At 46.8% G+C, this 16,660-nt stretch overlaps 1 protein-coding gene across 5 annotated transcripts in view; it reads right to left on the reverse strand.

Moving 5' to 3' along the window:
• Nucleotides 1–268: 268 nt before the first annotated feature.
• GFPT1 (glutamine--fructose-6-phosphate transaminase 1) overlaps nucleotides 269–16,660 on the reverse strand; it is a 42,644-nt gene continuing 26,252 nt past the window's right edge. For 2 of the 5 annotated variants that reach the window (XM_079987482.1, XM_079987479.1), the window contains 9 exons: nucleotides 16,085–16,182; nucleotides 14,803–14,923; nucleotides 14,477–14,533; nucleotides 12,112–12,269; nucleotides 8,769–8,883; nucleotides 6,727–6,854; nucleotides 5,790–5,957; nucleotides 3,482–3,643; nucleotides 269–3,203 (listed from right to left, as the gene is read on the reverse strand). In XM_079987482.1, the coding sequence (XP_079843608.1) occupies nucleotides 3,159–3,203; nucleotides 3,482–3,643; nucleotides 5,790–5,957; nucleotides 6,727–6,854; nucleotides 8,769–8,883; nucleotides 12,112–12,269; nucleotides 14,477–14,533; nucleotides 14,803–14,923; nucleotides 16,085–16,182 (1,052 nt within the window). In that variant the 3' untranslated portion in view covers nucleotides 269–3,158. The remainder of the gene's footprint in view (nucleotides 3,204–3,481; nucleotides 3,644–5,789; nucleotides 5,958–6,726; nucleotides 6,855–8,768; nucleotides 8,884–12,111; nucleotides 12,270–14,476; nucleotides 14,534–14,802; nucleotides 14,924–16,084; nucleotides 16,183–16,660) is intronic. The other 3 variants (XM_079987481.1, XM_079987480.1, XR_013841735.1) reach the window with 2 other exon arrangements.

Consider the following 16,660-nt stretch of genomic DNA (forward strand, 5'->3'; position numbering starts at 1 on the left):
AGAAAACATGTTTGGGGGACACTGCTAGGCATTTAATTCATTTTGAAAAGGCTGAGCTGCAGTTCTAAGGGAAGTGTTTGGTGGGCCACACAGGACTATCAAATTAGAAGGCTGTAGAATTTTGCACCCCCAGTTTTTACAATGATACCTGTGCATTCTGCGGGCAAGAGCTACTGCGGTTTGCCATTTTAATTCACAAGTTGGCCTTGGGTGGTTCTTTTTATGGGAAGAACACAAGAGAACAAGGATTTCTAAGCCAAAGTCATGGTAAGGTTGGGCACTTTTTATTATTCAAAGAGTAAAATACAAAAAAGTAAGCTAGGAAACAACCTAAATGATAAAATTCTGAGCTGCATAGAGCACACAGCACAAAATTAGTAAAGAGTGGTCCCCATAAACCATGACGAGCTGTATATATACATTCAAAAGGAAAACGAGCAGAGAAACAGAGGGCTAACATTTTGCAAAAATGTTCCAGTTTTAAACACGCACACATACACACACACACACACACACACACACACAGCTGTGATTTCATCAGCCAGAGTCCACATTAGTCGTCTTCAGTAGTAAACCACGTCAGTCTTCTTCAGGACACACGAGAAACATAATGCAACTTGTACTTAACAAGGATGGCCACAATGGAAGTGTTGAAGACCACGCTGGTGGATTGTTGAGTTACATGAGTTCACTTGGTTGTTAAAAGGCTTGCAGACTTCTGGAACCGTGGTGTTCAAAATGAGGGGGAATCCCACATGGAAACTTGCACAGGAAGAGAGCGCAGACCTTCCCACATCAGTTAGAACTTGTACTGTAGGGGCTGGAAGTGATGCTAAGCCCTTCTGGCCAGCACACTGGTGTTCTACATCTATGTAAAGTAGCCCAAGTCACAAGTGGAGTGAAACCTCTTCCACTAACCCTGCCTTTCCCTTTACACTGCATGACAGGCAGTTCAGACACATATCCACTGAGATGAAAGAAAACCGCCGCCCCTCCCAACATTGCATAACCACTGGCAAGGTAAAGACTTTTGTTTAACGCAATACTTCACAACTCTACAATGTTCCACAGCAGTTATGGGCCACTTTAAACCTTTAACTGAATGGCAGGTAATATTTTTATGGTGAGCACAAAAGAAGCTGAGCATCAGGGTGCAAGGCTTTCTGAATACTCAAGACACACCGTGCGCCTCACCCCATTGTCCTTATATCAGGCAGGGCAACAGGGTCACACAACTGCTGGCCCAAGAAGACCCCCACATCATAGCATCCCTAAATGCTCTCTATTAGGACATTTATTTCTCAACTGATAAAGGGGGATGCAGAGAAGCTGGTGTTCTACTCAGCACTGCAAATTGGCTTATTTGCCATATTTCTTAGCTTTTGTACATTCCACAGTTCTTCTGCCCTTGAAATAAAACTGTGAAAGCAGCCTCAGCAAGGAAGCTTATTCACAGCCCTCTGGTACCATCTCTGTCCCATCACCTAAGGACAAGGGAACTGGGAGGCTGCTCATTCAGATAACTTGGATTTTTGCCATCTATGTTTGCTCCATCAGTGGTTTCCAAACCTGTTCAACCCTAGTACACCAGTCTGGCATTGAAGCTCATCTTTGGTCTTCATATTGTATTGCATGTTCTCTTAAGCCCCTTCTCACTACCTTCATCACAATCGTCAACTTAATACTAGATAGAGCACATGGCTGCTTCATTTCTCAAAGGTTTTTTCATGCGGAGCTAGAGAAGAGAGAAGGAAGACATCTCTGCGTTGTTATCTCAAGTGGAGTAAAATTCCACCTCCATCTTCCCGTTCTGCAGTCTGCTGGATTCATTGCCAACAATTATTATTAATAAATAGGTGCTGAAAAATAGGTCACATTGGCCTAGGCAAACGGCAACAAAGGATGCATTTGCTTTTACAAAATGACAAACATTTTTTGCCCCTATTCACAGTCCCCTCTCAAAGTGCCAAGGGGTGGCTGGTTTTTGCAGCGGGCAAAGGCTTTCGCACAGAGCATGTTCACACCACCTTCCCTCCCCCTCTTCAGCTCAGCCCTAGTTTTACTATCTGCCCCTAACCTCTAGAAAATAGCAGCTTGGCCTCCACATGTTTATGTGGGACATGTTCACATTAATAGATTTGGGATCATTAATTGAAGAGCTATCCTCCAAATAAAATGGACTTTATGCCACTGCTCTGATTCTTCAGAGAAGATGCTGGGAATAACATTAGTGGCAACCGGTACAGACCTCAGTTGTGTCTTCTTTCACCCAAGGGTCGCCCAACTTTTTATCCTCCAGTAGGTAAAAATGGGGTGCAGTTCTCTCTTCTGACTGCATTCCTTATATGGTGAGGGATGTCTTTACTATGTTGTGAAAGAGGCAAGCGGAAGTGACCCACCTTATGGTGACTTTACGCCATTAAGGAAAATGAACGCACAAAGAGGCCTCCACCTCAGTCTACACTCTACAGGAGCAACCAACCAGGCATTGCATTATTACAGCATTTTCAAGAGGATGAAAGAGTGGGGGTTGTGCAGACAAGGAATGGTGGGTGGGTCCACACAGAACTGAACTGGTTGAAAGGGCCAGGGGCCAAGCGCCAAATGTGAGGGCCCCTCCTCCTCTGGCCAACTACTCCCATCTTTATTGCATGGTGGTGCAGAAATCCATTATGAAACAGGCCCCTTCAAAACAGTGAGTTCTGATGACAGTGAAAATCCTTGCGGGATGGGAAAAGTTGGTTTCCTGTGGCAGAGCACAGCCCTAGCTTCTCACTCTGTTCTTACAATTTCCAGAACCACCTTCTCGTTTCCCATTTCCATTCTTGAAAGATCTTACGAGCCTGCATGTCTTATAGATACTTAGACAATTATGCAATTCAGCACTATGGAGGCCTGAAACAATCCAGCTAGACAACAAAGGAGGATTACGACTTTTTAAAGAGAACAAACTACCTTGAAATGATCATCGTTTAACAATGTTGCTGGCATAGCCTGTGGATTCAACGTTTAACAGTCACAAATGCAACAGAATTATAAAGACTCTTGAACAGGGGATTAAGATTTGATCAAGGAAGGACTTTTAAAATCAATGTGTCCCAGTACCAAAAGAGAGTGTCTCTTGCTGACATCTGCCAAAGCTTTAATGACAGAGTACACTACTCAACCGTAACAGATTTGGCCAGATTTCTTGGAAAGTCAACCTGAAAAAGACAAAAAGACACACACAAAAAACCTGAAAAGAATATTTTAAATTGAACAGCCAATATAAGACTTATTGCTTTGCCCATTTGCTGGTTTATTTGGCAAGGCTGCCCACTTAGCCCAGCTGAAGCTGGTAGATTGACACCACCTTTAGTGATTTGTGAAACACCACCGTGGGAACATGATGCTGGACCAAATGGGCCACTGGCCTGGTCCAGCAGGCTCTCCTTATGTTCACTGAAGGACTAAAGGTGATCTTTAAAAGTGTGGTACTTACATCATAGCCTCTGAGTACCGCAAGATGAAAAGCCAGGAGCTGTAAAGGGATGACACTCAAGATCCCCTGCAGACAGTCCACGGAGTGGGGGACTTTGATGGTTCGCTTGTTGTTTTTGATGGTCTCAATATCTTCCTTATCGCAAATCACAACAGGCCGACCCTGCAAGGAGCACAAGCGTAAAGGAAAAGGCGGGGCAGCCCCTTCTCCACTCCCAAACTTAGGAGGCCTCCATCCACCTCTTAGGTTCAGTCTCTCCACACCCTTGAGAGAAAGATGAGGCAAAGGCTGAGAGGTCTCCTCTGCCCCGAGGCACCATAGGGAAATGGCAGGCCAGAAGAATCGCACTGTCTTGGCAACATGCCTGTGGGAAGGAGAACAGGGGAGGAGCTCCTCCACCACCACCTTCAGGGTATGATTTACTGCACCTTCACAGCTTTGTTTGACACCTGTGGGTTCCAACTGCTGTGGGGTGCCATTTTACAGCTGCTGCAAGCAGGTCTTGGAGTGCTAGACCCCAAACTGTGACAGAGGAGAGCAATCTCAATCCCTCTCCCCTGCAAGCGTCACACTGGTGTCTGCTGGCAGTATTCCTGCACCTGCTTTGCAGATGGCACCATGCCACAGAGCGTGGCTGAGCAAAACTCGGGGCAAATCACTTGGGCTGGGCCACTGCTTGACCCTGCTCCTGGGCCAGGAAGAAGGCAGGCAGGCTGGAGGGAACATGGGTACCCAGAGAGCAGCGCAAGCCAGTCTCCTTTCTCCTTTGCTCTGGCTGTGCCCCTGTCCTGTGTGGGAGGGGGACCAAGCTAGGAGGGACGGCTGTCTCTTTACCCCCACCAATCCTGCCCCATGAACTCTTTTGTCTTCTCAGACTTTTGAATCAAGGCACAAAGAGCTTGAAAAAGTGCTTTTCTCCCACGAATGAAATAAGGCTGCGCCAGCAGATTTCAAAAGGTGTCACAACAGCCAGCCTGGAAGGTGGTTTCTGCTTGCTGCCCAGATGGGGCCGGTCTGGAAGCCACTCTCATCATCATCATTCTGGCTGGTTCCCACCAAAAAAGGGAGAAACGGAAGCCTGGGAGCCTTGAATGCAACAAGCCCTGCCTGTAAGGAGTTGAAGAGGGCCTCAGCCTGGAACCAGTGGGTGTTTGCCATTTCATTTGCTACATGCCACTTTTGTCGGCCCCAATGAAAACAATGTGCGTAGTCAAGGAACACACTTTTCAGTTATTTACCATCTCCCTAGTTATTGGTTTGTGTTACTCTTGAGGGAAAACACAGGGGAGAGCAGATGTGGTTAGTTTCGTTTCACTCTGGAGAAGATCATAAGAGGAGAAAGCCAGGAGGCAAGTCTTCAAGGGACAGAGAAGCAAACACCATTGGAAATGGCTATCTCCTTCAGCTCCTGTTCAGGTTCAGAGCCTCGTTTTCTCGGCTGGAAGAGGTGCTGCCCTCCCGCTTCTTCCCTCACCCCTTTTCTCCACTGCTCCAGGCACTGCCACTCAGTTCTGGCATTAGAGCTGGCGGAGGTCAAAGTGCCTCCTGAGCTGCTGAATGGCAGGAGATAAAAAGCTAGAGACACTGCACAGCTCCCTTCGCTCAGGCTTCCCATTTGACAGAAATATGGGGCAGAAATTTATACATAAATGTGGGGGGAGCACGGGAACAGATGCAGTTATGTTTGTCCCCTAGAAACATCCGTAAAGGGGAAAGAGCTATTCAGCTTCAAAGAGGAACGCCCCCTCCCAAGGATCTTGGATATTCAGCTTGCCCATCCATGCCTTAAGCAGGCAAGACTTCTAGGCAACTGAGCAGATGCAGGAGAGGGCAAGGAGAGCCAGTGGCGATGATTAGTGTGTTGGACCAGGGAGACCAGGGTTCAAATTCCCACTGGGCGATCTCAGGCCTCTCAGCCTAACCTACCTCACAGGGTTGTTGTGAGAAGAATGTATGCCACCCTGAGCTCCTTGGGGAATAAATAATAAAAGTAAAACTGCCTGGCTGTGCAAGGAAGAAATCTTGCCTGAGGAATGCCAGCAGCCTTGCTTGTGATCCTGACCCCTCAAAAGGGGCCTGAGGATCCCACATTCCAACCTGGAATTAACACACAAGCAAGAGGTGAACGTAACCCTTAGACCAAGGATTGAGGGGTAGAGGAAACAGATCCCTCTTTCCCACCACCCACTTCCGATACCTTTGGGCACTGCAAATGCCAGTGCCTCGTCCTTTATCCCCGAGGAGGAGCAAAGGAAGACGGGACTTTGTGGAGCGGAGGTGGGCTCTGTCTCTTCCCGCCTGAACTCACCTGCCGGGCAATGACTTGCTGCAGGGCGTTCTGGCACTTGGTGTATGTGCCGTCCCTCATGATGATCATGATGACAGGCATCAGTTTATCCACCAAGGCAAGGGGCCCATGCTTCAGCTCCCCGGCCAGAATGCCTTCCGAATGCATGTAGGTGATTTCTTTTATTTTCTGCAGAGAAGGTGCAACATATTAGTCCATGAAGTCTCTCTCTAAAAACAAAGATCCTCCTGAAGCCAGGGTTTAAATCCCCGCTCAGCCATTAAGCTCGCTGGGTGACCTTGGGGGGCAGTCAGTGCCTCTCAGCTCGACTTGCCTCACAGGGTTCTTGTGGGGATTAAATGAGAGGGGGCAATCATGCATGCCACTATGAGCTCTTTGGAGGGAAAGGTGCTCCACCAAGCCAAAAGCAAACCAACAGCTGTGGATAGTGGCTCCAGAACCCTCCAGCTGGTTTCTGCCTGCCCCAGACTGCAGAAACGCAAGAAACTACCATGAGAACTGCAAAACTCTTGGTAGGTTACAGGAGACGGCTGTTGAGCTGCATTCGGTTTAGCAGACAACAATATTTGCAGGTCTGATTTAAAACCCATCTTCATTTCTGACCTTTAGAAAACCTACTCAGTCCATTTGGGATTCTTTCTGTTGTCAGGGATTGCCCATACACTTTAAACCAGCCTTCCCCAATCCAGTGCTCTCCTTGGACTACAACAACTCCCACACAGGCTGGGGCTGTTGTGAGTTGCAGTCAAAACACCAGGTTGGGAACAGCAGCTTTAAACCCTCTCCTTGCAATTAGAGACATGCTTTTAAAAACACCCTTCCTCATTTTCTTGGTCATTGTCAGGTCTGACCCTCCAAACCGGAACACAAATAATGATGGATAAACATTATTATTATTATTATTATTATTATTATTATTAGAAATGGGGATTCTTACCAGAGCGCCCTCCAGGCATGTCGCATAATGATAACCACGGCCCATAATGAGGACTGACTTCTGGTGGTAAAGCTCTGTGGCTAGTTTCTGGATTTCATCATCCATGCTCAGGACTTCTTTGATCAAGTCTATCGCAAGTAGCAAGAGGGAGGCAACATGTTAACACGCAGGTTAACAATCTGCAATCACACTAGAAATGGCTTTACATGCACTTTGGAAACAATGTTCAATGTGGCATTTAAATGCTGTACTGAAAACTGCACAAATCAGTGGATCTTCAGAGAGTAAAAGTAACGTCACCTGGACCCACCAATTTTTATTGGGGTTTCATTAACACCAAAGAAAAGAGGTAGGAGGTGGTTTTCTTAAATCCTTCAACAGAACTCCAGAACCTGTTCTCGTAACTTAGAAAGTGATCCACATTTGAGGATGTGACAATAAAGAACCAAGATAAAGGTAAAGGTAAAGGTACCCCTGCCCGTACGGGCCAGTCTTGACAGACTCTGGGGTTGTGCGCCCATCTCACTTAAGAGGCCAGGGGCCAGCGCTGTCCGGAGACACTTCCGGGTCACGTGGCCAGCGTGACATCGCTGCTCTGGCGAGCCAGAGCCGCACACGGAAACGCCGTTTACCTTCCCGCTGGTAAGCGGTCCCTATTTATCTACTTGCACCCGGAGGTGCTTTCGAACTGCTAGGTTGGCAGGCGCTGGGACCGAGCAGCGGGAGCGCACCCCGCCGCAGGGATTCGAACCGCCGACCTTTCGATCGGCAAGCCCTAGGCGCTGAGGCTTTAACCCACAGCGCCACCTGCGTCCCACCCAAAGAACCAAGATACACTGATGCAATGCTTGACGTGGCTTTTAAACAAGTATGTTTTGTTCTCTTGAAGATATGACGGTTTCCACTTTCATACGCAACAGATTATTTCTGCACAAGCCCATCTTATACAGCTGAAGAGTTTACCCACAGACCTCATCTGTTTATTTTATTTATAAAACCATCTTTAGCAGACACCTTCACCCCAGTATGGCTCCCCTTTATCACATACACAGCCCAACAAGATGACAAAAATCCACCAACCGCATACGAACCAATATGGCTAACCTAATCCAAAACACACACACACCCCACTCACACATGAAAACAAAGCTCACCACAGCCAACCACAAATGAACAACCACACCCATGGCCAACCCCAACCTCTCTCACCACCAAAGGAACACAAGTGAACAGCTAAGAACCTGCACAAACAACGGTGACACCAAACCCCACACATATATTAAGTAAAACAGAAACATCACAGCCCCACCCCAACCCCACTCATCTTTCCCCCCTCCACCTCTTCCCCCCTTTTCTTCCTAATATAACACTAATGTCTCAACAAATGAAACTGATCTGTAAAAATGTTACTTAGAAAAAAGAGAGAGAGCGTTAGTCACCACGAAGAAAGGGGCTCAGCTGGTTAGAGTGTGGTGCTGACAATGTCAAGGTTGCAGCTGCATATTCCTGCACTGCAGGGAGTTTGACTAGATGACCATCAGGGTCCCTTCCAACTCTGCAATTCTATGATTCTAACTAGGGTTCCTGAGGTCCAGAATCTGGGTGCCAGAACCAAAAAGGCCCTGCCACTCAACCCAGCCCAGACTTCTGATGGCAGCAGGTTGCAGAGGAAGGCCTCCAGCAAGAGTGCAGCAGACAAACAGGCTCATGCAGCAGGAGGCAGCCTGTCAAAGATCCTACTCCAAAACTGTTTAATAACCAGGACTTTGAACTATGCCTAAAAATGGATTGGTAGCTTGTGTGGATTAACCAAGAACGGAGCATCAGAGAACACTCCGGCTTCAGAGGCAGCTCCATGCAGGCTATGTGGCAGTGAGGGACCTGATCTGGATGAGACCTTTGCAGCTTCAACTCTCCCAGCTTAGCACAAAACCAGGAAGCAAGTGAGAGGTCCCACTACCCGCATCGAGTTAATCCTCGCCTTGCTGTTCTCCTTCAAAGAGTCACATTTTGTCATGACGCCTCAGAGCGCCCGCACGCACCTGGCAATAACTTGAGGCCTCGCATGATTTCTTTCCGTCTTTCTTGCATGGAAATCCTGTCGTCACACATCATGAGCGCAAACATCACTAGCGACACAAATTGGCTTGTGTAGGCCTGCAGAAAGAGAGGACATCACTGTGCATATGCTTGCCAGGTTTGCTAAGATGCTGCAAGCTGCCCAAAACTCACACCTGAAAGCTGCTGGTATAAAAGTGGGGGCCTCAGGTGCCCACAGGGCTTCACTATCCCACTTAACCCTGGCACAAACCCAGCCCAGCCCCTAAGCACCAGAAAGGATTGGTTCTTCCATTGAGAAATCCAAAATTCCAAATCCAAGGGAGCTCCATCGCCACAGACAAGGCTATTCATTTTACCTCCAGCTAACAGCAAAGGGACACCACCCATCAGGTCAAGCTGATACCAGGCATCTAATCTGGCCACTCTCAAACGTACTTGACGACAACAATTGCCCTAGCTAACCTGGAGAGTAAGAATAAGGGAGCAGCTGAGTGTGTGGCCAGTCCTTACAGCTGGAGGCTCTGTAATTTTGTTGTTCATGCCTGGGCAGAGGCAGAGATCCTGCACCCAAGGCACAACTCACACTCGTACATCTTAGTGTCGGGGGCGGGGGGGGGGAGCCAGTCAATACCCCTGAATTCTGTCTAAACTCGGTCTAAAGGCTGACGGAAAGGGGCAGGCCCTGCAATCTTCTCCTTTTTCCTTCTAGCCGGATTAGAGAGAAAACAACAGAACCAACCCAGCGACTAAGAGCAGGCTGAGACCCTGGGTATGCTCAATTCAGAGAAAGGCTGAGGAGGAAATGTGTGTGTCTGGATCGGAGGGAGGGTGTGCACCCTAGTCCAGCCCTAAATCCAAATCCCTCTTTGGAAGAACCTTGTTTCTAGAGACCGGGGGGGGGGGGCACCCCAGTATCTAGAGCACTAGATGGCAAGATGTAGGGAAAAGCACTGATTTCAAACTGTTATTAATCTAGAGGAGCTACTTTCTATTGACTCCTAAGTATTGACTCTAGTTTGGAGGTTCCACCACTGCAACTCGAAAAAGGCCTGTCATTGTCTGACAATTTCCATCAGCTGCCTTCTCAGTTTATCAATAGTTTCCTCCAGAAAGCATTGTCTGAGTTAACTTCGATTCTTTATCCTAAACGGTGATTACATATTCCAGAAATGCAGTCTTAAATGGGGGCGGGGGGGGGGGAATGTAATGTGTAACATCTGCTCATTTTGGGATGCCGCCAACATGCTCGGGAGCATGAGCAGGAAAAAATAGCGGCCCTGAAACAAAAAGACAGGTTTATACTCCTCCCAGACCTGGGCAGCCAGATGCTGAGGACAGAGTGCTGTGCTTGGACCAGAAAGGTCTGGGTGACCATCACCCCACCCAGTTAATAACTTCCCAACTAGTCCAGCATTTTGTTCTCACAGTGGCCAAATAGTGGAAAACAAGTACATTCCCCTCCTGCGGTTTCCAGCAACTGGTATTCAGAGGTATATTGCCTGGCAATGGAGACAGAACATAGCCATGGTGGCTAGGAACCATTGATCCTTGCCTGCTATCTGGTCCAGTGGCACTCTCCCCTCTCATTGCCATAGGTTACCCCAGGCTCCAGTGCCTCTGGACCAGAACAGTGGCTCCTTACCTGGGTCTCTGGAACAGCCTAAGAAGAAGAAGTGTTTGCTAAGATGCTGCAAGATATCTGAAGAAGTGTGCATGCACACGAAAGCTCATACCAAGAACTAACTTAGTTGGTCTTTAAGGTGCTACTGGAAGGAATTTTTTTTGTTTAGCCTAAGAAACAGTTTCTCAAGTTCTTAACTGGCTTCGCGGAAAGGAACACCAATATTTTCAAAACTGCCAATTCAGGCTAAAAATGAGCTGGACTCTCAGCTGCAATGAATACCCTGATTGCTCCAAAAAGTGAATTCAGACCCTCTCAGCTCATGTAATATTGCAGCACGTTCCCCATGAAAAAGGAGCAGGCGCCTTAGCATACAAATCTTGGCCAAGGCTCGTTCTTTGTTAAATGCCTCTTTTCAAATTTTAAGGGGAAAAGGAAGCAGCTCAATCACCTTGAGGAAATATTGAGGTATTTGCCAGGAACCCTCTTTGACCCCCCCACCCCACCCCGAGGAAGGGTGTTGCGAGGATTCAGGACAGATAAAAGTTCTTGTGCTCAGATCCTGCATGCGAGTTTCCCACAAGCATCTGGCTGGCCACTGTGAGAATAGGATGCTGGCCTAGGAGGGCCATTGGCCTGATTCAGAAGGCTCTTAAAGGTGTTCTTAAGGGGATCTACAGCCTGGAGGTCTGCGGAAGGGAGGGGGAGAGTGCAGAATGGCCAGCTGCAGCAGCAGCTCACACAACAAACCATGGAAAGCAACTCTAGGCAGCAGGGAGGAGATGTAGGAAGCCCTGGTGGGAATCTACTGAGATAGGGAGAGATCCCATCACCCGGGATCTTGCCTTATTCACTGCTCAAAGACTCTTCCAATGTTTGGGTGTTAATGGTATGTTTTTTGAAAGCTTTAAAGTTGTTGAGTTATACATGCACATGAAACTGATATACACCAAGAGATTACCTAACATTTACCGTATTTTTCGCCCCATAGGGCGCACCTAGTTTTTTTTGGGGGGGGGGGGAAGCTATCAGGAAGCTATCCGCAAGCCTTGGGAACCCGCCGGAGTTCCTGCCGGGCTCCCAAGGCTTGCAGAAAGCTGCCCAAAGCCCAGGGTGCGCTCCGCTACACTCCCCAGGTTTCGGGCTGCAGGCTGCTGTGCGCAAGCCTTGGGAGCCCCATGGGAACTCCCTTGCTTCCTGTGACTGTTACGGGGGGCTGCTTTGTATATTTTTATGCACTGTGTTTTTGCATGAATGCATTAACATTTTGATGCTTGTTTTAATAAATATATTGTAAGTCGACTGCAGGCTTCTGGATAACAAGCAGCTAAAAATTCAAATAAATAATAGCTGGGAAAGGGGTTGGGCTGTGTGCCTGCACTTCAAATGAGGAGTTCTGTAAGAAGTTATGCCTCTTTCAACTTAACGCAACCTGAACTATTCAAAATGTGGGTATTTCTAAACACCCTCTGCAGACTGTAGATGAACTGGGGGGAAACCCCTATGCCTTCCCCTGCTTCCTTGAGAAATCACAGAATTGTAGAACTGGAAGGGATCCTGAGGGTCATTTAGTCCAACCCCCTGCAGTGAAGCATAAGATTCAGAACAGATGCATGTATTACAAGATATGCCAATCTACGTGACTCAACTGAGCTTTATTGGTGTCAAGTGTGAGTGCCTCTGATGACACAAGGAACCCTTACCTTTGTGCTGGCAACCCCAATCTCTGGCCCAGCATTGATGTGAACCCCGCAGTCTGTCTCACGAGATATGGAGCTCCCCACAGTATTTGTGATTCCTACAGTCAGGGCTCCTCTCTCCTTGCAGTAGCGTAGGGCCATCAGGGTGTCTGCTGTCTCACCTGCAGAGAGACAGACACCATCAGAGTCAGGAAATGCTCAACCTGGAGGCCACAGAATCATTCTAGCCCAACCCCCTGCAATGCACGAATCATAGCTAAAAAAAATCCCTGAGTAATGGTCATCTGACCTCTGCTTAAAAACCCCTAATGTAGGAGAGTCTAACACCTTCCAGGGGAGACTGTTCCACTGTCCAACAGTTCTTGCCATCAAAAAGTCATTCCTGATGTATAATCAGAATCTCCTTTCTTGTCATTTGAATTCACTGCTTCAGATCCTACCCTCTGGAGAAACAGAAACCAAGCTTGCTCCACCTTCTATGTGGCAGGCTAGAAATGCATTAACTTCTTTTTTGCTGCTGCAGATATAGGCACCATAGATGAGAAACCACAGACCTAAGCGAAGCAGCAATGCTCTTTGAAGAACTCTAGTTCTTCCACTTCTTTGCTCAGCATCATGAACAGAAGACAGCTGCATTACAACACAATACTAGCTAGGGAAAACATATTATTGCTGATCTGGATTTTATGATTTGTTCTTGTTCCTTTATGTGAGCTGCCTGGAGTATACCCAGATGCAGAAAGGCAAGATATAAAATATCTAAATAAACCGGACAAGATATTGTAATGAGAATAGCAGCCAGATGTTAAGAAGGCAAACTGAGGGGGTATTGTTCATTTTAAGCAATACCAAAATTGCACACTGTTTTTGGAATGATGCAAAGGGCAAGAGTAAAGTAGGTAACCTGGGCAAATATCTACAGGATTCCAAATCCTTTTAGCAATACATTCTGGAAAGAAATCTCCCTACCAATGAACCATTCATATATTCCACTGGCACTCAAGCAAATCTAGACTGATCTGTGTAGATGGCTCTGTGTGTTATGTGTATGGAGTTAAAACTACAGGACATAATTACAGCTGTTTTTCATAAAACAACTCAAACTACTAACTACTTCTTATGAATTTAGAGAATTCATTATATTATTACACTGAAAATGCTGAAACAACAGGAATACCAAGTGCACGGCAAAGAAGATTACAGGCATGGCTGCAAATCACCAGCAGAGGGTGTCAAATCCCCAGCCTGCTGACTGCCAATGCCTACCGTTCCTTTGGCCAGCTACTATCACTATGGTCAGCAAGGAGCATTCTAAGAGGCGCCTTCTATGCTCAAAATATATTCTAGCAATTCCCTTGGCCAAGGAAGAAATCACTGTGCGGTAAAGAAGCCTCCAGATGTTGTTGGACTACAACTCCCATCAGCTGTGTTGGCTGGGGCTGATGGGAGTTGCAGTCCAACAACATCTGGAGGGCACTGGCCTGTGAAGGCTGCCCCAGAGGGATGGGAAACCCTGCAAGGAATCTGCTGTTTGTGACTACCCAATACGACTCATGTGTCCAGGAGGGCAGAAGATTCTACAATTGGTTTGTAGCTTTTATTCCACAGAACAAGGTTTTTTTTGGCAAACCAAAGTGCCCAGGCTTCAGCCATTTCATCTGAACAGTAACATTTCATTTTCAATGCAGCAGCAATGCTGGAAGTGATTATAAAAAACAGTTTTGGCTATTTAGCCCCTTTTTACTTATACTATATTATAGTATAAATCATGGGTAGGCAAACTAAGGCCCGGGGGCCGGATCTGGTCCAATCGCCTTCTAAATCCGGCCTGTGGACAGACCAGGAATCAGTGTGTTTTTACATGAGTAGAATGTGTCCTTTTATTTAAAATGCATCTCTGGGTTATTTGTGGGGCATAGGAATTAGTTTATCCCCCCCCCAAAAAAAAAAATATATAGTCCGGCCTCCCACAAGGTCTGAGGGACAGTGGACCGGCTCCCTGCTGAAAAAGTTTGCTGACCCCTGGTATAAATAGTCAAAACTACTATTCTGGTAAAGTAGAAAGTACACCTGATTTTTTTAAAAAAAATAATAATATTGTTTTAGTTCTATTAGTTTAATTACTTTTTAACCATTTTCATTTTTTGCATTTTATTTGTGTCATTTTAATTTGTGTAAGACACACTTTGAGTCCCGGACTGAGGAAAAGGCGGGAGATAGAGATAAATATCACAAACGCATAATTAATAAATATGTATCCACATGATTTAATTTTTAGCTTATATTTGAAACTCAGCTTTAGGCATGAAATTCAGGCTGCATTTCACTACATTCACACAGGGTTTGTCCTTTATTTTGAAACTCTTACATTTTGCCCCGGATAACTTGCACATGTCTGGTTCTAAGCATGCCGAACTCATTACTTCTAAAAACACAAACAAACAAACAAACAAACAAACAGAAACACACATTGTTTGTATGAGCAATGGCCAAGAAGTACCATGTGCTAAGAGCTCCAGCCGGGAGAATCCTGACTGGACCTGGTAGCTCCTGGCTCTACAGGATTCTAAACCTCCCTCCTCGGTAGCACGCCAGGTCAAAGGTCATGAGCCTAGCCAAAGGTAGCCACCTACTGGTCTCAGTTTGGCCTGCCACCTGCCCAGCACTGCTCCCAGGCCAAAGACCCGTCCGTACCTGACTGGCTGATGAAGAAGCAGACATCATCTCTGAAGACTGGAGTGTTCCTGTCCAAAAAGTCACTGGCAAGTTCTACCATGACGGGCAATTCAGTCAACTCTTCCAGAACTTGACGTGTCTGGTAAAGAAAAGAAAAGAAAAAGGGGGGAAGTCACGTACTCCTCAGCCCATGAAGCAGTGCAGCAGATTCTGGAGGGAACACTTCCTGCTCTCACTCTCCATCTTTGTGTCATTTAAAGAGAGAGAAAGTGTGCAGGGACAAAGGGTGTCATTTTGGCTTTTCAGTTTCAGTGCAAGAAACAAAAAGAGGGTCCAAGGTCGGCATCATTAAAACATATTCTCATAGGCAAAATAAACTATACAGGCCTCAGAGAAAATGTGATTTATTACATCAGAACTGGAGTGAGTTTCCAATTCTGGTAAGACTCTCACATGCCAAATGTTCTACCAGGGGTACCAACTTGAATAAAATATTGGGGGGGGGTAAGCCCTGTTGGGATACTGCCAGGGAGATAAAGCCCATCATGGCCCCCACGTCGCCTCCAGACGATCCATCGATCTCCCATAGATACAGTATCAGCAATTAGCAACACGAGCTTCAGAAAATAGCTTGCCACATTCCAGAGCTGATGCACGCTCTATCAGCAGAATTCGTACAGCGAAAGATGCACGCAGGAGAGCATTATTTAGAAGTTTATTCAGCGTTGGTCAGAACAAAGGAAAAAACATGACTGCCTGCTTGCGTGTTCAGGCACAGGGAGAAAACGAAAGCATAGACACAACAGAAACATCCTGTGAACAGGAAATACGCAGGCTGTGACACAAACATCCTGCTCACTTTTAAGGTAGAACGGAAATATCCTAACAAGCCCCGCCTCACACAATCAATCTCATGACTTGGCACACGCACACCATTTGAATGCCAATGGCCATGAACTTTGCAGGGGCCCGGCCCCCTCCAATATTTTATTGGGGAAGGGGGGAAGGGACCTGGGAGTGATGGGAGGGTCCCTAGGAGTTGTCTCCTACGTGTTCTACTGAGTATGTCTTTCCATGCTCCAGTTGAGAATTAATGACCCAGTAGGTAATTTCAGTGAGATATGCCTCCCATCTGCAGAACAAAACAGACCAATGAAATGAAGCTACAAGGACAGGTCACGGTTACAAGGAGGCCACTCTCCATAGCTTCACCAACATAATCGTAGGATCACAGCACTACTAATTTGTTCAATGTGTTTGAGATGCTACTCAAAAGGAAAACCCAAAGTCAGCCACTTACTGCAACTCCAGCGTGGTAGCTTGTTCCGCAAGCAATTAGGATGAGACGCCGACACCTTTGGATCTCCTTGATGTGATCTTTCAAACCCCCAAGATTCACTATTATAAATGTAGACACGAAGGTTTTGGTATTGAACATGATAACAACAACAACAACAACAACAACAACTCAAGGAAAAACATAAAAGACATTTCAACTAAGTCTTCAGGAATTATATTGTCCACCTAGAGGAATTTCAGAGTTTCCCCTCCTCTCATCAGTATACAGTCTAGTCACGGACGACTCTGGGGTTGCGGCGCTCATATCGCTTTACTGTCCAAGGGAGCAGGCATTTGTCCACAGACAGCTTCCGGGTCATGTGGCCAGCATGACTAAGCAGCTTCTGGCAAACCAGAGCAGTGCATGGAAACGCAGTTTACCTTCCCACCAGAGCAGTACCTATTTATCTATTTGCACTTGACGTGCTTTCGAACTGCTAGGTTTGCAGGAGCTGGGACCGAGCAATGGGAGCTTACCTCGTCACGGGGATTTGAACAGCTGACCTTCTGATCGGCAAGCCCTAGGCTCCGTGGTTTA

This window comes from Podarcis cretensis (genome assembly GCF_951804945.1).
Source record: "Podarcis cretensis genome assembly, chromosome: 8".
NCBI classification, from domain to species: Eukaryota; Metazoa; Chordata; class Lepidosauria; order Squamata; family Lacertidae; genus Podarcis; species Podarcis cretensis.